The 22,962-nt window shown below is 34.7% G+C and overlaps 1 protein-coding gene across 17 annotated transcripts in view; it reads right to left on the minus strand.

The window, feature by feature from the left end:
* Window positions 1-22,962, minus strand: part of slc4a4a (solute carrier family 4 member 4a) — a 129,523-nt gene that overhangs the window by 26,186 nt on the left and 80,375 nt on the right. For all 17 annotated transcript variants that reach the window (XM_087252623.1, XM_087252628.1, XM_087252621.1 and 14 more), the window contains 6 exon segments: window positions 20,836-20,990; window positions 18,069-18,182; window positions 16,842-17,016; window positions 12,585-12,718; window positions 7,858-8,129; window positions 5-78 (listed from right to left, as the gene is read on the minus strand). In XM_087252623.1, the coding sequence (XP_087108749.1) occupies window positions 5-78; window positions 7,858-8,129; window positions 12,585-12,718; window positions 16,842-17,016; window positions 18,069-18,182; window positions 20,836-20,990 (924 nt within the window).

The following is a 22,962-nucleotide window of genomic DNA, read 5'->3' on the forward strand; positions in this document are numbered from 1 at the left end:
TTACTGGATCTGTTGTATAATTTACAGTCCAGACAAATGTTGAATCAAGTGGATCAGTGTACACATCTGAAGAATTGGCTGGAAAACACAAAGAAAGAAGACAAAACATACAATCAGCACAAACATCGAAATCCACTCATAAAAAGTCTAAATCATATTTAAGCTTGGAAACGAGGTTTTAGAGTATAGAAAATTCAAAAACTCTGTAATGTTGAATAAATAATTAACTTAAAATTAGTTTGAAAAAATAATAAATACATAAATAAAAAATGTTATTGCAAGTCTTGAACCCATTTCACTATTCTATCTATATTTAAAAAATATATATAAATAGCAGTGCAATATAGCTGTATATCGGCACTGGTGGGAGGCATGTGTGTCCCACTAGTGATGATATACAGCCATATTGCACTGTTACTCGTGTGATATTGCGTTTATACAACAGTTTTACAGCATCATCATGTACATAAAAAGAATCATCAAACACGGAGAGTCTAAAAACCCTTTTGAATGAGGAACTACTTTCTTCCGCCATTCATTCCCATCTGCAGCTGACATCAGAACAGAAGAAATCGTTAATAATTCACCAACATCACTTAAGAGCTAGTGTTTGCAAAGATTCTCTAGTGTAACTTTTAAAGTGATGACAAAACAGGTGATTTTGCCCACATTTCAGAATTATAAGGCATGAAATGTCATCAGCCTACAGAGATCTCCCAGTATTTCTCGGTTGCAATCAGGAGATCACAATAATTAACCCTGAAAAGCCAAAGCAACGCAAACACTACCAGATTACTGTTGTGTTTGAGATAAGGAAAAACGCTTCACACATGCAAGCATTTCTTCTTTGTTTCTTTTTACTGAACTAGAGTGCAGTAACGAAAACAGGAGATGCATTAGAAACAAACAGATGGCAAACCCAAAAGCAACTCAGGGTTATACAAAGAGTGGCCAACACAAAATACATACATTCCTTATATGAGAGTCCCCTCTCACACTCAATTACTACAATTATATGGTATAAATACAGCACTACAACATACAAAAGAGAGAGATTGACTTAGAATGTCACTCACTAATTTTATGTTTTGATCAAAAGTAGTTTAAAAATATGCCAATCTTTTCTCCTCCAAGGGCTTATTATGCGGTCTCTGTCTTCATCTTGTGGATGGACAACGTCAAAAGTCTTTGCTCTGCTCAATGACAGGCTGATGGATGCCTACCCTCTGTATCTTATAAATATTTAAAATAGGGCTCACACTTTATTTTGATGGTCCATTTGTTTAATTTAAGTTACACTGCATCCACATGGGTTAGGTTGGGGTTAGGGTTGGTGTAAGTTGACATGTACTTGCAAAGTTTCTTATAGTCAGTTAAATGTCTGCTGAAGGAGCAGGATCAACAGATATTAAGCAGGCAGTCTACTAATACTTAAATGGACCATCAAAATAAAGTGTTCCCAAAATAGGCACTATCCTTATAAATAAACTGCATAGTTGCAATCTAAACAACTAATCTCGGCTAAAAAAACCTCAAAAGTGCATTATGTTGTCCAACAGCTGAAATATTTGTCAAACTGTAGTGAGTTTATTGATCTGCTGTCACTCTATGTGGCTCACTCTAAGGGTAAGGAAACTGTACGAGTTTTGATATTGCAGAATATAGTAATACCATCAGCCAATCAGGTTTGAGAACCAGCCAAAACTGTTTAATAAATATTTAAATAAATTTTTAAACATTTTTCATTTGATAGATTTCATTTGGACCTTTTAGTGTTGCCATGTTTTTCGTATATATTTGTGCACTTTTTGTTCGGCTGCACACCCAGTTGAGACTGATGTCCATGCTTTTGTTAAATTATTCATCATTTGATACGTTTAAAACTCTTGAATCAAGACTCAAATAATGATCAGGTTTATTTATCTTTTACCCTACTGACACAACAAGCCTCCGCATGTGAGTAAGTATCTCCAAATCATACAGGTGAAAATCAGCACATAATGGTTTAATGTGTTTAATGGTCACTTAAACTCGCAACACGCTTGACAAAATTACCAAGCAGGCGTTCAAACAAGAGCAAGTGTTTTATTGCTGAGTTAAGCACGACATACAGTACGTGCCAACCGATCTGCAATGATTATTGTAAACTTTCACCACTTCTCCACTGCATTAATCTTTAAAGAGTCTCTTTGCTGGGTTCCCCTAACTGGAACTAATTTCCACACAGCTGTTGTTTCTCTCTGTGGCAGCAGATTGGAGAAAAAACGAGGGAGGGCGAAGAGGAGCAAACAGCGGTTTAGAGGGAAGCAGCGTGAGTGGATAAGTCTCACCCACAAGCAGCTCTCCGTACGCTCTTAGTTCACCACATGCATGAAGGAAATTAACCCCAAACCACATCACGTCCACATCCGCCCCCTAGATTGCTCATTCATTCCTACTGAGGCCACACACAAACACACACACATAGAGAGCCACAAGCACAATAAACAGATCTATCATCTGTGCAGCACAAGTCAATGTCAACATGTAACTAACTTAGCCACAAAATATTACACTGATACAGAGAATCGATTTAATTATTACATCAAACTTCAAAAACTTTGTTTTGCCCAGTGCTCTGGATTACAAACAGTTCCAGAAGGGATCTTGTTTAACAGTGTGATAATTGACTAACACATTATTTCACACCAATATATAACCTGCAAGCAAAAACATCAAGTGATTGCCAGTGCTGACTGTTTACATTCATGTTCTTGCTGTCTTCTATTAAAGTGTCAGAGACGGAAACACTTTGTGGCACCTTCAATGCTAGTGAATTGACTGAAAAAGTGTGCAGGGTCTGTTTCTAAAACAAACAAAAATGTAAACACTACTGCAACAGTAGTATTTGGGGTGTTTAAGGGGTTCATGGGAGTATGCCCAACCAGTCCACATGTGTTTTGTGGACTTGAAGAAGGCAATTGATCGTGTCCCTCATAGCATTCTTTGGTAGGTGCTCTGGAAGTATGGGATCAGAGGTGTTCTGTTAAGGACAGTCTCGTCCCTGTATGAACAGAGTAGAAGTTTGGTTCGCATTGCTAGCAATAAGTCTAATAAGTCTAACAAGACTTGTTTCCAGTGCATGTTGGATTCCAGAAGGGGTGTGCCCTTTGTCACCAATTCTGTTCATTATTTTTATGGACAGAATTTCTAAATGTGAGATAAGAATCAGCACCTTCAAATCCGAGGCCATGGTGCTCCACCTAAAAAAAAGGTGGTCAGTCATCTCCAGTTTGGAGGAAAGTTCTCACCCCAGATGGAGGAGTTAAAATATCTTAGGGTTTTGTCCCGGGAGTGAGGGAAGGATGGAAAGTGAGATTGACAGGTGGATCAGTGCAGCGGCAGCAGTAATGCGGTCAAAGTACCGGTCTGTTGTGGTAAAGAAGCAGCTGAGCCCAAAGGCAAAGCTCTCAATTTACCGGTAAATCTACGTTCCTACTCTTACCATATGGTCATGAGCTTTGGGTCTCGAGTAATGTCTCGGATACAAGCGGCCAAATGGGTTTCCTTCACAGGGTGGCAGGGCACACCCGTATAGATAGGGTGTGAAGCTCTGTCACCCGGCAGGTGCTCGAAGTAGAGCCGCTGCTCCTCCACATCGAGAGAAGTCAGCTGAGGTGGCTTGGGCATCTGTTTCTGATACCTCCTGGATGCCTAGGGAGGTGTTCAAGACATGTCCCACCGGGAAGAGGTGTTGAGGAATAGCCAGGACAGGCTGAAGGGACTATGTCTCTCAACAGGCCTGGGAACATCTCAGCATCCCCCCGGAAGAGCTGAAAAAAGTGTCTGTGGAGAGGAAAGTCTGGGGTTCTCTCCTAAAACTGCTGCCCCTGTGACCCAACTCCGGAAAAGCAGATGAAAATTACCAAATAAATGAATGAACTACTGCAACACTGCAATTCTGCAGATTTTAAATTAAGCAAAGAGGTCACATGAATGTTATTGGACATGCATCTTTCATAGATTTGTTGTACACAGTTCAGTGAAAATAAATTTTGGATACTCTTAAGTTTTGGTTTCCTGTTTTCAATGGAACAAAGCAGTTAATAGTATAAAGATGCATAAAGCACATCTGACAAAGAGAATAATTTCAAAACAAGAAACTTTCTGCTGCACATCACAGTGAATGTGCATCTTAAAACTGTTTTAAACAATGAACTGAGACTGTAGTACATGACTTTAGCATTTTTCCACCAGTTTCTTTTCTTTTTATTTATTTATTTATTTATTTATTTATTTATTTATTTATTTATTTATTTATTTATTTATTTATTTTTATTTATTTATTTATTTATTTATTTATTTATTTTTTATTTATTTATTTATTTTTTTTGGTGATTTGAACACAAGAGCTACTACTGTTTCCATCTGGTAATAACCGGTCTAATTTTGTGTGATGCATGAGCAATTCTGAATGAAACCTACTGCTTACAAATGGGTCAGGAAGGCTAGAGAGTGAAAAGAATGTGGATGGCAACTACAATTTCAATCAACACAGCAAAGTATTATGAATGCCTTGTTCTGGTGTGCTTTCACACAACATGTTCTTTAATGATCACAATCTGTGTACAATAAACCAGGCGCATTGGAAATATGTGTCTCAGCTTACATCTTTGCAAAACATAAAGTGCATTCCCCTCAGATATATTTCGTTCAGTTTTTCGGGTAACAAATCCAAAATCCACATCCGCTATTTGCATTTTTGTAAATATGAAAAAAAATTACAATTTTCATTCATTAATTTTCTTTTCGGCATAGTCCCTTAATTAATCAGAGGTTGCCACAGCAGAATGAACCACCAACTTAATCAATATACTGTATGTTTTACACAGTGGATGCCCTTACGGCAACATCCCAACACTAGGAAACATCCATACACTCTCATTCACATACACTACGGCCAATTTAGCTTATTAAATTCACCTGTACCGCATGTCTTTGGACTGTGGGGAAAACCGGAGCACCCGGAGGAGACCCACGCGAACACGAGGAGAACATGTAAACTCCACACAGAAACGCCAACTGACCCAGCCGTGGCTCGAACCAGAGACCTTCTTGCTGTGAGGCGACCGTTCTACCCACTACACCACCGTGATGCCAAATGTATAATTTTACATTATAATATCACATTATAAATGTATAACATATCTACTTAAGATATGTTTGGTTGTGCGTTTAAGATACACTCTCATCATGTACATATCCACAAGAAGGTAGATACATGTCACCTATGTAGCAAACCACTAACAGAAACTTTTCCTAAACCTGACCAAAAGTGGACATCATAGATTTGTTTACCATTGCTTTCAATCTCTTTTGTGGAACTGTGCGTCACCCGAGCACTCTGCATCCCAACATTATACAAAGTACAAGTACAACAATATACAATCTGAGCTACCAAGCAAACTGACCGAAGTAGTACCAAGCAAACTGAGAAAAAAGTTGTCCATATGTAATGTAATGTAATGTGTATTTATATAGCGCATTTATTGTGTATACATACACCCAATCGGGGAGGGGGGGGGGGTCTCTCTCCACACCACCACCAGTGTGCAGCATCCACTTGGCAGCCACAGAACAATGACTCACTGCCAGTATAGTGCGCCCTTTGCTTTTTACTGGGGCATTAGGACTCACACAGACCACAGGTTGAGCGCCCCCTGCTGGCCTCTCTAACACCACTTCCAACAGTAATGTAGTTTTCTTATGTGGTCTCTCATCCAGGTACTGACCTGGATGACCATCAGTGAGTAAGCGGTCTTGGGCAACAGGGTGATATGGCTGTGGCCATAGATTGAAAGGTGGGGTCAAATATATATGACAAACCATAGGCACCATTTAGTTGTTTTATGGTATTTATTTGGTGTTATCCAAAGAACTGCATTAAAAAAAATATTTTATTTGTTGACAGTATGTCATGTAAATAGCATTGTTGATAAAAGACACTAAAATTGTTCGCATCATAACGCCTCGTAGCATTCATTTTATCAAAAAAAAAAAATTCTGCACACCCAAACATATTGTATGTACGTTATGTGGTTTCACAAACATATTGGCACATAGCACATATTTTCAATGAGCTTATGTTGCTTTGGTCAATATGTTACCAACAGTCTTTTGAAAGCAATTGCATTTAGAATATTCCATTTATAATAGGATTAACAACCACACATTTTAATACCAGGTAGAAACAGGGCCGTAGACTCAAATAAGAGCAACAAGAGCTTAAGTCTCAGCACTCATAAGCTAACCTAAGACTTCTCTTTGTCTTTGAAACGGTAAGATTTGTGAAAAAAAGTAAGTAGAAAACTATTTCCAAAAGTGAGACTTGACTTTAGGCCCCGTTTACACTTATATGTTTTAGTTTTAAAACATAAATCATAAGTTTTCCTCCGTTTACGCCATCCGTCCACACTACCTCGAAGTTTGCAAACCTCGAAAATGGAGCATTTTGGAAACGCTGAATAGGCTGTTTACTTTTTAAAATGCAGCTGCTCCGTATCAGTGTGGATGGAAGAAAACTGAGATTTTCTTATTTCTTAGTCTTATTTTCAATATCATAAAAAAATATTAATCATACCCTCTCTTTTGCGGAATATCAATATTTTAATAATCAATAATGACCGCTATAAAAGAATAACGCACAATGGGTTTATACAATATAGGAAATAAAGCAAGTAATCAATCAAATGTGTAGAATCAGTGTAGATAGTTACATGAATTAACATGTTAACTAATTGTTGCACTCAGCCAAAACACGTTACCTCAGAACAAGTAATAGATTCAAAAGTCTAAAGAGTCATTAGATAGAGACAAAATGAATTAAATATCACATTTAACAACTATAGTGAGATGAGATCCAGTGGTATATCCTTGTTGAACTGTCCGACGTGCGCTGCTATTACCTGGGGTTTTGTGCTCAAAGCACACTGACTGCCTGGAACTCAGACCTCCGCATATACTGCAGCGCATGCCAGAGCATGTAAGTAGTCATGTGATGTGCATTTTCAGCGGTATAGTGTGGACAGAGAACGCAGTTTTAAAACTAAATCGTATAAGGTGTACACGTATAGTTCTTGACTTTATATCACATCATGTGTGGACAATGGTGTTCCAAAAGTAAGCAAGTTTTTTGTTTGTTATTATGTCCTCCAGAAAATTAGGACAAATATTAAATAAACAGCTGAGGTATGGTAAAAGCTATCCAGTGGGTCTGAACTACCATATAAAATGTAAACAGCAGAAGAATAGGGGCAATTAATTATTTATGCTGACCCTATTTATAAATCATCTACCATTAGTAGAACTGGACACCTTTCAACAACAGCTGAACACACTATAAAATCTATTACTATGTCAGAACATCTATCCCCATGATACTATTGTGCTTCCACTGTTTGAGTATCAGCATCAGTTACAATCAACAATCTTTAATAAACCTTTAATTCTAAAAAAAATGACAACTAGAATCAAACATTTAGGATACTAAGAAAGATATTAAAAGTATGGTCTGAGGAGCACCTTTTGGGTCTCAACCAAGAGGAAAAAAGGTCATTTTGTGCTGCATCATATCCGCTTCACTGAGCAAAATAATGTTGCGTATGCATCAGTAATCTTTTTTTTTTTTCTGTTTGGTCAGCACTCATAGTTTCCTGCATCTGCTGTGGGCACGTGGTAGGCTTAGAAAAGTGATGTGTAAGTGAGAATAAAAGTAAAAACACAGGTAAGTATACAAACTTGCAAATGATTAAATGTTTATGTGGTTCAGTCTGTGTCTAACCGATGAAAACTGAGATTGAGAGAAGTTCCAGGTCTTACCATCAGTGGGCGCCATGCACATGCAGTCATACTGCGTCACATAGTCGATTTTGAAGTCTGAGTTGATGGGGTAGTAATGGGCCAACTTCAGCATCTTTTTGAAAGCGTCATAGATGAAGATGAAGCTGATCAGCGAGGAAAAGCCTTCTTCTGTAAATCGGGTGAAATACTGCACTAGGAAGCTGGCATCAGTGGCCACCAGAACTAGGCAAAAGAAGGCCGACCACAGACCAATCCAAAGTCGAAACTCTAGATAGTCAAAGTCATTTTCCCTGTGAATAGGATAGGGATAGGACACACATTATAGCTTTTTGTTAGTTTTCTGTAGTTTGCTAAAACTATTTTAACCACCTTTTAACTGCCTGCTCTACCAAACGGTAGACCATTTTTTAAATAATGACTGTTAAAGTCATTTAAAGAATGGCTGTTTTAAATAATGGTTTACCCTACACAGCATTGCTGGTTTACAAAAAATAAAAATAAAAAAATCAAACAAGCATAATCCTGTTGCACTACTACACTTATTTATTTATTTTTTTTTACAATAAAATCAAAATCAAGTAAACAAGAAAACATGTTAAATGAGAATCTGAAATGATTATTAAAGATGATTTAGTATTCAAAAATGTTTTATTTTGATTGTGTTTTTAAATAAATTGGTCTTAGACTTTATATTTTCTGATTTTTGATAGCATTCAGATGTATTAATTCTAGTACTTTTATCAAAAACCAACATGTCAACCATTTGGTAGAGGCTGATATTTTAGAAATTGGATATGTTAACTAATGACGTTAGGAGAAATTATACCCCCTTAAGAAATTATACTGTATATTTTTTTCGATTGGCTACAAAACAATAAGCTGTGGTTTAATGAGTGGGCTAAACAGAATCTGCGGACATTATTTGCTTTTTCTGTGCAGAATTTTGTGATAAAATATGCAGATGTATGTGGAATAAATTAACGAATCTTCTTCTTCTTCTTTGGCCTTAGTCCCGTATGGTTGCGGGGTCAGCTCTGTGGAACAAGTCCTCCATTTAGACTTGTCCATATGATAACAACTTTTTTACACATTCCGGCCGGCCACCCTCATACACTTCGGACAATTTAGCCTACCCAATTCACCTGCAGCATGTCTTTGGACTGTGGGGGAAACCGGAGCACGAACCCCCACGAACATGAGAGAACATGCAAAGATGCAGTAGAACATGCAAACTCCTCACAGAAATGCCAACTGAGCCGAGGTTCGAACCAGCGACCCAGCGACCTTCTTGCTGTGAGGTGACAGCACTACCTACTGCGCCACTGCCTCGCCGGAATAATTTAACGTATATAGTCTACTTTTACAATAGCAAATACAATAGCATCGACTTTTTGGGTAAAGTTTCTCATATAATATCTACTAAATTTCAGGAAATGTTCCTTTACAAATAGTATTGTAAATAAATCATATGAACATTTGCATATTAGTCAATAATATTACTGACATTTAAATAAACAAATCATAAATATATATTCATACACATTGACATAAGTAAATAGATAAACTCAATGATGGGCAAAAACAATTCTGTATAAATCCATTGATTAAGCAATGGCTTGCCTTATTAACCTAATTAACCTAGTTTTGAATGTCACTTTAAGCTAAATACTAGTATCTTGCAAAATAACGTGACAATTATTATGTACTGTCATCAGGGCAAAGACCAAATTAATCAGTTATTAGAAATCTTTTATTGAAGCTATCATTTAAAACATGTATTAAAAAATGTGTATTGAAAAGCACACAGGAAACCTTTTAAAAATAATTAAGTTTTCACTTGAGGACTTTTCTTTTTATAATCCATGATGAAAACATTTTGCGCAAACTTTATTTCAGGAGTGAATAGAAAGATAGAAAAAAAAAGACACAAAAAGAACTAAACCGTTAACACAATCCACAAACCTTATAAATAAATCACTTCACTTCCCAGAAGTGATGTCAAAATGTAATAATTTGCCTAACTCTGAGTATTTGTAGTGTTAAATGAGATAAGGAAACATTTACGCAACTTCATTTAACTTATGCAACTTTATTTTCCACTGCAAACATGTGCTCTCTCTGAATGTGCTTGAATCCTCATAAGTGGTCAGTATTACATGTTCTCGCTTCAAATAACTGATAGCAAGCAGACTGATGCGTTTACATGCTTGACAATCAGTTAATGCTTATACATTAATGTCTACATTCATTCATTCATTCATTAAAGGCTTAGTCCTTTTATTAATCTGGGGTCGCCACAGCGGAATGAACCACCAACTTATTCGGCACGTTTTTACACAGCGGATGCCCTTCCAGCCGGAACCCATCACTGAGAAACATCTATTCATAATTATTCACACTAATACACAACGGACAATTTAGCTTACCAAGTTCACCTTTATCACATGTCTTTAGACTTGTGGGGGAAACTGGAGCACCCGGAGGAAACTCACGCAAACGCAGGGAGAACATGCAAACTCCACACAGAAACGCCAGCTGACCCAGCTGAGGCTCGTACCAGCGACCTTCTTGTTGTGAGGTGACAGCACTACCTACTGCGCCACTGCGTCGCCATATTAATGTCCTATCATACATTATATATATACATTACTATCTGGGCTGTCAGCTTATTAAGCATAATCAGGTTAAGAAAGTGAATGTAAACACACTAAATGTAATGTATCCAAGCAGAACCGTTTACTTCAAAACTATTTATTTCTTTAGCAAAAAATATTTGAATTAGTATGTGAAGCTATGAATAAGAGCCTGTATCATGGTGGCAGAACAAACTTTAGATTAAATTAAAGGATTATTTTCGAGTTGACAAAACCAAAATAGTGCAATCAGACTTTGTTGGTACCATGACACTGATCATTAACTTTCTCTGTCAACTCAGGCCTTAACCAGAGTTCATTGAGCGTGTGTGCATGGAGGCATGACATTAGCAGCAAACAGCCAATCACATAACTTGAAACTGAAATGTTTCGTGATATATTTCTCGAAAGACAGTAGTTTAAAAAAATACTGATAATTTAAAAACATTTTATACAGCAAGATAAAAATAGATGTCTATGAATGAGAACAGCTAAAAGAAAACCGGTTCATTAGTATAAGTGAATTTGTGTAGTAAGTACAGTTGATAATATGTACTGTACGGGTATACTGAGACTCACAAGTCAAAACTCTAAATAATGTATAATATTATTTATTTATATATTTATTTATTTATTTTATTTAATTTTTTCGGCTTATCAATCCAGGGTTGCCACAGCGGAATGAACCACCAATTTATCCAGCACATGTTTTACACATGCAATTACCCTTCAAGCTTTAAACATTTATTTGTAACAAAATGGGCCATAGTTTATGAATGTGTGTTTGAATGAGTGTATGAGTGTTTCCCAGTGCTGGGTTGCGGTTGGAGAGGCATCAATCAGATAAAACATATGCTTGAATAATTAGAGGTTCATTCCTCTGTGGTAATACCTAATAAATCAGGGACTATGCCAAAGGATAATGGATATCAAATAAACTACTAGCCAAAATTTGGAATCAGTAAGATTTTTTAATGTTTTAAAAGAAGGCAAGTCTGCAATTCTACACACTGTTTGTAAAATATTATTACAATTTTATAAAACTGTTTCCTTATTGAATTAGGTTTTATATTTAATTTTATTACTGTGATTTAAAGCTGATTTGTCTTCTTTTATCAAATGACCCTTCAGAATTCATTATACAACCCCAAATCAGAAAAAGTTGAGACAGCATGCAAAACGCAAATAAAATAAGACACAATTACACCTGAAACACTTCATGACTTATTGTCTTCAGTCCCAGTCCTAACCCGGTTTCCTCCATGTGCTCCAGTTTCCTCCACAGTCCAATCACATTTGGCATAAGTGAATTGAATAAACTAAATTCGCCATGGTGTATGAGTGTGTGTAAATGCGAGAGTGTATGGGTGTTTCCCAGTACTGGGTAGTGTCTGAAAGGGTAACCAATGTTAGTGGTTTATTTCGCTGTGGTGAACCCTGATAAATCAGGGACTAAGCCAAAAGAAAATTAATAAACTACATCCAATAAAATAACAGTGAATAATAATGCATTTCATAATTACAGTTTTTACTGTATTTTCTATTGAATAAATGCCATCTTTGTGAGCAGAATATTATTATAGAACATTTAAAATGACATCTTACTGATTCCAATGTTTATTTTTACTGTACTGTAATTAAAAATGATTATTAAACTAAAATTGCTTATGTGTGATGGATTACAGATATAATAATAATAATAATAATAATAATAATAATAATAATAATAATAATAATAATAATAATAATAATAATAATAATAATAATAAGCAATCTTTGTTAAAAATCAGATCTTTTACACTAAAAAGTGTTTTACTATTTAGTGACCTTTAATTTTATTTAAAAGAGAAACTGTGTCACTTTTCTCACAGTTGATTGGTTGGATTAGTTGCTTGGTTTTTGATTTCTAATCCGGAACATAAGCAGCCCCGGAGCAGGTTAGCCATGCAGCAGAAGATACCATGGCTACAAAAAAGTGATTAAAGTTAAGCTACCTTCATGGCATTTAAAAATATACCCAGGACTAGCCAACTAATTTAGCTTCATGGTACAGGCTGCAGCACTGAAACTAATTCTTATTTATTATCAGTTTAAACAGAGTGGATGAAGCACCTGCTGAAGTTAAAGAGCAGCCTTTCAAACACCAGTACTGGCCCTGTACTGCTGAGGATGATCAATGGTTGTCCGGCCAGGAGACAGAAGACTGCACCAGTCACCGCTGTACCCAGAAAACTCTCCAGCACACCCTTCAACAAACATACAGAGTGGAAGAGTCACATGGTTAGTGAAAAACACAATCACAAAATTATGAATACTATTATAGTTTTTATAATTTTTATTATTATTAATAGTAGTAGTAGTAGTAGTAGTAATAGTGGTAGTAGTAACTGTCTGTAGTGTATGTGTGTGAAAGAGTGTGTATGGGTGTTTCTCAGTGTTGGGTTGCGACTGAAAGGGCATTCGTTGCGTAAAACATATGCTAGATAAGTTGGTGGTTCATTCCACTGTGGCGACCCCTGAATTATAAAGGGACTAAGCCAAAAAGAAAATTTATGTTCTAAACTGTAAGCCCGATTCACACGGGGCTACACAACAGCTATCATTATAGCAGCGTCAGCCAATTAAACTAGTCTGCAATCAGCTACTGTGGTACTGCTGGGGTATTTGCATAAATCTGATTGACTGACGCTTCCATTGGCGCTTGAAAAGTTGAGAAATTCAGTTTGCAATGCTTGACGTCACCCGTTTAAATGGGAAGCATTGACGCTGACACCCTGTGTGAATGGGGTGTGAAACTGACAGCATACACTCGAAATAATGTTGTGTTCCAGACAATTCCTCCATGTTGTCACAACCCAAATTGATTTATTTAAGACTTAATCATTGAAGTGGATTGAAATTAAGTTGTCCCAAAAAAAAACCTTATGAATTTTGTTATTTTGACTTATTTTAAATAAGTAGTTTGCAAGCAGCAAAAGTAATTTTTTGCATTGTAATTAAACGCCAAATACAAAGATCTTTCCTTTTAATTAAAAAAAAAAGTTTAGTTTTAAGAGTATAATATAGTTGGGGGGGGTCACATTTTCTGCACAAAAATTCAAATCTCATTAATCCCTGAAGACTAGACAAGGCTAAGAGAAATTCAGTGTTTACTGACATATTAATTGCATTTGGAACATTATGTTTTTTTTTTGTTTTTTTTTTCAACCTTGGTACAAATGACCTTGCATTTTAAGATAACTTGGGCTGTTCTCTTGCTTGGCACATTTTTGTTGGATTACAACAAACCATGATGCAACTATTTTGTGCACTGCTTCAACTCCTTTGAACATTTAATAAGCTCTTCATTTTTATCTGGTAAAAGTGTTTTTGCTAAGATCCATGACAATTTATACATCAAGAACTTGTATTATTTTATGTATCTTTAGATTCTGCAAGACTCTTTGAAGTGAACCAGGATTCAAAATGTACACATTTCTGGTTTGGTAAGGATCAAAATTTAAGTGTGAACATACAAAGTTACTTTAAGAATTGTAATTTAAAAAAAGCAGCATATAGAAGTCACAGCCAAAAGTAGTCAAGACAACAGACATAGCTGCAGTACATTGTCAAACACTGAATGTAGGGTTCCACACCATTCATTTATCTTGTCCCAACACAAATCGATTATGTTAACTTAAGCAATTTAAAAATCTCAAGAATTGTTGTTTAAACTTATTTTAAATAAGTTTCAGTGTAATGATTTGTTAATAATGAGCATTGTATCTTCAAAAAAGCTTACCCAGAAATGGCTCAGAATAAAATCTTAATAAATCCCTTTAATGTAATTTCCCCTAAATGAACAGTTAATAGTCTTGTTTTATTAAAAATATTATCAAAATCAAGAACTCTTTATCATCTACCCAAATTTAATAAATTGACCCATAAATTAACCGTTAATTAACCATTAACCTGAATTAACCATTGAACAATTTTAAATCACAAGGCGTTGCGTATTTTAAATAAGCGCTTCTATGTAAGTAGTAACTAACCCTGCCCTAAATAGTTTATGAAATCTCAATATTCACTGAAATCCCAATGATATTTGCCAGACTCTAACAGCAAATAATATTCATGAAAACTATTAACAAGCAATTTACATCCTTTTTAAATCAAATAACCCACTGTCTGCACATTTCTCACACAATCTGAGTAAAAAGGGCCTGTTTATGACTAACTCGGACCCACTCTGGGAAATATAATCCAGTCCAGAGAGGAATGGCTGTAATTGAGGTGTAAAATTACCTCTTCATCTGTCTTTTGACCTTCGCCAAATACCGTGACTAAAGCTAATTATCTTGTTGTTCTGCCTGGAACACTTTCATTAGACATTTAGACCTTTTGTTGAGTAAAATAACAAACAACAGTTGACTAGTTTTGACATCCTGTTAATTAGTCGCTATTCTCAAAGGATAGTTCACCCAAAACTGAAAATTCTGTCATCATTTATTCACCTTTCAGCAGACAAAAGCTATTCAAACAGGTTTGTAACAAGTGAACACAAAAGAAGATATTTTGAGTAGTCTTGGAAACCGGTAAGCATTGACTTTCATAGCATTTGTTTACTATAGAAGTCGAGGGTTACCGGATTAAAAATTTCTGTAAAATATCATCCTTTGTGTTATTACAAGAAACTCATAAAGTTTGAAACCACTCGAGGGTGAGTATTTATTAGTTTGAACTATCTCTTTTAAACTCCTAATTTGAAATATAAATGTACACTCAAAAAATAATTACTGTTGCTTGTTCAAACTACTTATTTAAAATGAGCTCAAACAACACAAATCATTTCTTTGGCCAATTTATTTGTTTTAGGTTCTGTCCACTTAAATTTGCTAACTATTAAGTTAACTTAAGCGTTGTGTGTTGGGACAACATGAAGGAATTGTGTTGGTCCAACTACCGGGTTAGGAGATTTGTAGTTCCCAGCCTGCTTTGCGTGCCATTGAATAAAGAGAGGGAAATGTTGATAATAAAAGTAATCTTAGCTGTTTAAAGTAAAAGAAGGACTTGTTAAAAGTTTAATCATCACTTAAGATTGGAGATTTAGAACTTTGATCAGTGAGCAAAACTGTCTAAAATTAGTTCTGAGATCAGTCTCAATCAACTGTATATGTAACTCATGAAATATTTTAGTTCATTATAATTTCAAATAAAACTAAGACTAAAAACATAACTAAACTAAAAGAGACTTCGAAATGTACGACACATAATAGACATACAGCTGAAGTCAGAATTATTGTTCCCTGTTCATTTTTTTCGGCAATTTCTGTTTAATGGAAAGAAGATTTTTTTCGACACATTTCTAAACATAATAGCTTTAATAACATTTTAATAACATAATAGTTTTAATAAATTTCTAATGATGACAGTTCATAAAATTTGACAAGACATTTTTCAAGACACTTCTATACAGCTTAAAGTGAAATCCAAAGGCTTAAATAGGTTAATAAGGTTAATTAGGCAGGTTAGGGTAACTAGGCAAGCTATTGTATAACGATGGTTTTTCTGTAAACTATTGGAAAAAAAATATTGCTTAAAGGGGCTAATAATTTTGACCTTAAAATAGTTTTAAAAAAAATTAAAAACTGTTTGAATTCTAGCCAAAATAAAACAAATCAGACTTTCTCCAGAAGAAAAAATATTATCAGAAATACTGTGAAAATGTCCTTGCTCTGTTGAACATCATTTGGGAAATATTTAAAAAAGGGAAACAATTTCAAAGTGGGGATAATAATTCTGACTTCCACTCTACATTATATTATCAGGCCTTTGAGTTTAAGTTAAATACAAATACAAATGTATTTAAACTTGTATTTGATAAAATCATGTTGGACCAACTCAGTTGCATTTAAGTGAGAATTTTTTTTTTTTTTTTTTTGCTGCTAAACAAATTTATTGGATGAAAATCCTGCCCTCAATTTAATTGAGTTCATCCAATGAGTTATTGTTTTAAGTGTCTAAACATTACTACATAAATAAATCCTTATAAGCACAACTTTGCTTGCTGCAAATACTGCAAGGATTCCCTGAGCTAAAACATTGACTAGCCAACGGCGACCTCAGCATTCATCTTTAAGACAGCTAAATATATGATCTATGATACTTTAACTTACTAAAATGACCTTTGAACTCGAGGTAACCTTTCATAAGGAGGGCAGAGAAGAAGGTGCTCCCAGTGTGCGTCAGTTAAAGATTGACCAAGATTGAATTACATTGTAATCCTTGGTGACATTTGACTGAATCTTATTTAGAAAGTCTCGGGCACAGAGGGCATATGGTGTATTTCATATACGTGCACAGTTTCTTTTGATTTTAAGCTGAGTTCACCTGCATGTTTTCTGTGGCGTCGCCCAGCAGTCCTCCAAACGTGATGGCATTGGTTACTGTTCCCAGATAGATGAAAAGAATGGCAGACAAAGACTGGATGTGTAGTGAATCGTAGAAATCACTGAAGAAAAAAGGGACTTTTCTTTTGACGTCAAGAATAAGGCCTCCACAAAACCTGATGAATAAAATACAAAGTGTATCAATTAAATCATTTAATTTTAGCTTTCAACTCATCTTATCTTAATCTGTTTTCCTATATCCAAAGATGTATATTCACTCTGTACAGTGAAGTTCAAAAACACTGAAAATCTGGATTCCATTCTAATTTAATAAATAAATAAATAAATAAATAAACATCAATAATTAATAATACTAATAATAAATACTAATAACAACAATAATAAATTAATTAATAATAATAATAATAATAATAATAATAATAATAATAAGTAGAATTAATAATAATGATAAATATTATTTTTAATTATTATTATTATTATTTATTGTTATTATTATTATTATTATTATTGTTATTATTATTATTATCAGTATTATTGGTATTATTATTATTATTATTATTGTTATTATTTTAAATAATTAATGGTAATAATAATAATACTTATTGTTTTTTATGTATTTATTTTATTATAATTTATTTATTATAATTTATGAATTATTATTATTATTAATTAATAAGAAATAACAATTTATATTATGATAAATATGTATTTATTGTTTAAATAAACATATTTACAATTATTAATAAATTCAATAACAATACTTTTTTAATAAAATTGTAAAACTGACAACTCAATTAGCAATTCAATGAAAAATCACAATTAAATTAGAATAATGCACAATACAAATATTTTATTAGTGGTCTTACCCTTTTGTTCTCGTTGTTTAAACGTGTTCATGTTTTTTTATTGGTTTTATTAATTGGTAATGTGGATTAAAAAATGCAAAAGCAACACTAAATAGCATCAGGCAGTTCTTTACTAAAGGTCAAGGCATTCAACACCGATGGTGAACTGTACTTGAAGATTCAAGATAACAGGCTGTACTCGGTAAACAGGGCTCTTGCTGATTTCATTGTTTGTCTAATATTAAGATAATTATAGTCATTCTGAAAGGGGTCAAATAAACCTTTATCTGAATGATACCACTGTGTTCGTAGGCTGAGCATAATCTGGTCCTTCAGAAGAATTTACACAAACATTAACTCACTTCCCCGTCTTCTTCAGCTCGTCACCCACTGCGTGTCCCCCGCCGCCGTGCCCACCGCTGTGAGGAGTGTCTCCATTCATCTGTGTGCTGTCCCCTCCAGCATACATGTTCTTTCTGGACAGCATAACAAACAAATCCAGACACCTAATGTTATTAAACAGCCAAGTTATCTTATTAAAGAGAGAACAGGGAAAAAAGATGACAAAAGACACACTCAGTGGATTGTTTTCAAGCCTAAAAGTCCTCAGAATTAAGTTAAGTTAACAAAATAAGCTCATAGACTGGAAGTCCTCACAAATGTAATACTGTGTGGAATAAAATACAGTATAGAGTTGATAATATGTAACAATTGACTACAAAAACATTCAAAAGTGTCAGTTGTGAGATTTATACATAAATCTGAAAGCTGAACAAAATAAGTTTCCCACTGGTTTGTTACAGTAAAAAATACCCTTAGTTTTCACGGTAAAATAACGCAAAAGAGCGAAGGTAAAAAAACTCTAAATTATAAAACATGACATGACAGTTAAATTAACAGTTAAATACTGTTAATGTACTGGTACTAGTACTTTTTACATTTTCATTTTGCTAAGATTACATTATTTACCGTAAAACCCCTTAAAACAATGGTAAAGTACAAAGAAACACTAAAAAGTTGTAGCAGACGCTGTAGTAGTATCAGTAGTGGTAGTCATTGTTGTAGTAGTATCAGTATTAGTAGACATTACAGTAGTAATAGTCGTGGTTCTGGCTGTAGTACCAGCAGTAGTAGTTGTAATATAAGTAACTTTCTGTAGTAATAGTTGGTGTAGTACTTGTGATTTATTATCTTTGTCAGTTATTACTGTTGTCCTTTCTTTCTTTTTACTGTCATTATTACTATCATACATTACTAAGCATTGTTGTTACTCCCTACCTCTGGCTGGTTTCTATCTGTTTTACTTATATCTGCTTCATTTATTGACTGTTACTGTTCCTTATGTATTTACTCTGACCTTTCCACCAAGTTACCTTTACACGCACACACACATCCACACACACACACACACGCCAAATTTTTTTTCTCGCCACCGTCGCCACTGGCTTGCATTGTTCGGGACTGTGCATCGATGGATTACTCTTCAGTGTTTAGACTCTTAGCAGTGAATATTAAACCACACTGACCTGAACTGAACTGAACTTAAACTCTGAAAATTGGACTGTCACTGTTTCAATTCACTATAATATTCTATGTGAAGCAGATTTGACACAATCCACATTGTAAAAGCGCTATACAAATACAGGTTAAATTAATTTAATTGACAGAAAGACAAAAACAGAAAGACAGTGATAGAATGATAGACATAGGCAGACAGATAAACAGATGGAAAGAAAGACACATACACAGACAATAAGACAGAGAAAAAACAAAAGACAGAATGATAAAATGATTTATGCCATTAGATGATAAAATGAGCAACCAATGTAAAGATAGACTACAGTCACTGATAGACAAAGAAAGATAGACAGACAGACAGATAGACAGACAGACAGAATGACAGAATGATAGAATTATAGATAGAGCAAAACAGCAACAGATGTAAAGACAGACTACAGTCACTGATAGACAAAGAAAGATAGACAGACAGACAGACAGACAGACAGACAGACGGACAGACAGACAGACAGAGTGATAGAATTACAGATAGAGCAAAACAGCAACAGATGTAAAGACAGACTGATGGACAGAAAAAAAGACTGACATACAGACAGCAAAAACAAAAAGACAGACAGTGATAGGATGATAGACTGAGATGTAGAGCGATAAAAGACAGAGAGAGAGACAGATAAGCAAATAGAAAGACAGATAGAGACAGTAAGACGACAAAAGGTTGAAAGTTTGCTTATTAATTGCCACACCAGCAACATATGGCTATTTCACAGCAAGATCACTGTAGATCAAAACAGACAGACAGAATGATAGAACAATATATGGAGCAAAACAGCAACAGAACAACAGACCACAGACAGAATGACTGACAGAGAGACAGATAAACAGATAGATAGACAGCTAGATAGATAATAAATGAAGAATATGCACTGTTGTTTACACTCAACAGCCCCTGACTGCGTGTCTGTGTGTGTTGTGTTGTGTACACTGTGTGTTATGCTGGTGTGAGTGTGGGCTGTGGGCAGCTGTACTGTATGCTGCTACAGATTGAGGTGGCAGTAAGTGGTTGCAGCCTGCTGTCATTTCACCTCAAGCCAAAGAGAGATGACGCACTTCATCTAATTAATTTGCTGCTATGGTCCTCCATAATGAATGAATGAATGAATGAATGAATGAATGAATGAATGAATGAATGAATGACCTGGCCAGGTGACCTTTGAAACTATTTCTTACTATATCTTACTATATTACTGCTTAAGTCTTAAAGGGATAGTTCACTTCAAACAATGAACATTTACTCTGTTTACCCTGAAGTGGTTTCAAAGCTTGATGAGTTTATTTCTTCTGACGAACACAAAAGAAGATGTTTTAAAAAAAGCTGAAAATCTGTAACCATTTACTTCTATAGTAGAGAAACAATAGTGAAAGAACAAATAGTGTAGAAGTAAATAGTTACACGTTTTTGGCTTTCTTCAGAATATCTTCCTTTGTGTTTAACAGAGGAAAGAAAGTCAAACAGGTTTGAACAAATGAATGGAGAGTAAATGATGACAGCATTTCATTTTTGGTTGAACTATCCATGTTTTGGCTACTCATAAAAAGATACATAATAACTACCTCTTATCTGAGGATGGCAGGGATTTTGGAGGCTCTATCCTGATGGCAGGGTCCCATTCTCCGGGAGGAAGGACGATGACCTCATCCAAGAACTCATCAATGCCAGCGAGGAGATCTTGTCTGTCCTTGGCTTTATACGCAATTTCATGGAAGACCTTGATGAGAGAACTGTGATTACTGGCTAACTCACATGACCATAAAAGCACAATCCTTTTTTTAAAAGAATACACACACACACAGAGTACAATCAGGAACGACAACAGTTTGCCTAAATAACTAATTCATCAGTTAATGTATGAAGTGATATGAAATGGGTAGTTTTGCACATCTAAAATCAAATAAATTGATTTAAATAAAGAAAATAAACTAGTCTTTGCTGGAAACAAATCTGTTCAAAAGAGTGATTCAATTACAAACCAGATGTCACAGGTGGTATTTAATAAAAACTCAATGCATCAGTAAGGGTCACAGGTATTAATTTAGCATTTCCTGATGCTTGCTCATCTCCCATAACGATGATTACCATTGACTTGCATCATGACTCACCAATGACGACAATCCCACCTAAACATGCTGTGGTGCAAATGCAGTATTAGAAATTCCTTATCAAATGATGCTGCAGAAACATTTTCTTTCTAAGACTCTTTCTCATATCAACCATCGTCTGACGAGTAGTGTTGCCAACTTTGCAATTTTGTTGCTAGATTTAGCAACTTTTCATGCTACGCTTGCAACTTTTTTTTTTTTTTAAAAAGCACCTAGCAACAAATTTAGCAACTTTTAACATTTGTTTAGCCACTTTTAGCAATTTTTAAAAAGTGACTCTAAACAGCAGTGGCTGCAGGCTTCACTCAGTAGAGTAAATCGCTAGCTCAAATTGTTTTTCATAACTGTTTATTTACTGATATTTGTTAACATGTATAATTGAGGGTAATTTAGGTAGCAAAGAATAATTCCAATAGTGCTATAATGATTGTCACTTTTACAAATGTGTTACTTTCACAAGTTAAAAAGAGTAAGTACACAATCTGATTTTTAAAAAGAATGTAACTGTTCTTTATCATTGTTATATTTAAAAATAAAAAAATCATATCAAAAAGGGTTTGCATTACTTTTATAAATAGTCAGCTCTATTTTTCATACAATTCTAAATGGATATTTCAAATAATGTTTTTGGTGAAATGGCCAGTCAATTTGAGAAAACATTCATTATTTTGTATTCTACAAAAAGATGTAGTTTTGAGTTGCGATTCCGCAATGACATCATTGCGCAAAGTAATATTTTAATAAGATCCTATTTATTATCTAAAGAATTTATCTTCAGCTTTTTTATCTTGTATGGAAATTTTTTTATACATAAGCAAAAATGCATGGCTTCAGCCCCTACTTTTCAACATTTTCTGACTGAAGTTGACTCACTGCTCAAGTCTTTCCGCATGTGTAACAGCAAAAAAATGTGTCAGATTCCTGGTTATATATGAAGAACTGTTGTTTATTGACTCAGATTTGCGTTAGATAGCTTTTCTAATGCTCTCAATTTATTTATTTTCATACAATTGTAATTTACTTACCCCTTTCTTTGTTTTGTTAGTCTTTTTTCTTTCTACAGCCAATGTAGTTTGTATTTTTCCTCTTTTGTATCTCTCTTATGTTGATCTCCTAACTGTGGTTGTATATTTTCATTCTTTAATAAAAAAAAGAACCTATTTATTGTGCATCTGAATGTAATGTTTTAAGGAGGTTAAACCAATCAGTCACTCCTCCCAGTCCCTTTTAGATTTAGCTGCATCATGCTGTGCCACATTAGCTATTTACATGTCAGACTTTGTAAGTGAAAAAACTGAGCGCTTCTCTAGCGAGAAAACAGTTAAAGTCCAACTGCGCAAGGATAAAGACCATCCAAAAGTATGTTCTTCCCAGATAACAATCGCTGAAACAAATAACACAGGCTCATCAAGGAACTTTGAATAATCTTGCCTGTCAGTGAATGTGTTCACATCCTTACTTATATGCTTAATAAATAATATAACAACACTGAAAAGTACATAGGGTGATGTATGCAGCATTACAGCTCAAAACAATATTTTGTTTCTAGTTTTTACACTTTGTTGCGAGTATATATGTTAT

The sequence above is a fragment of the Danio rerio genome, chromosome 5 (assembly GCF_052040795.2).
Source record: "Danio rerio strain M-AB ecotype USA chromosome 5, GRCz13ab, whole genome shotgun sequence".
Taxonomy (NCBI): Eukaryota; Metazoa; Chordata; class Actinopteri; order Cypriniformes; family Danionidae; genus Danio; species Danio rerio.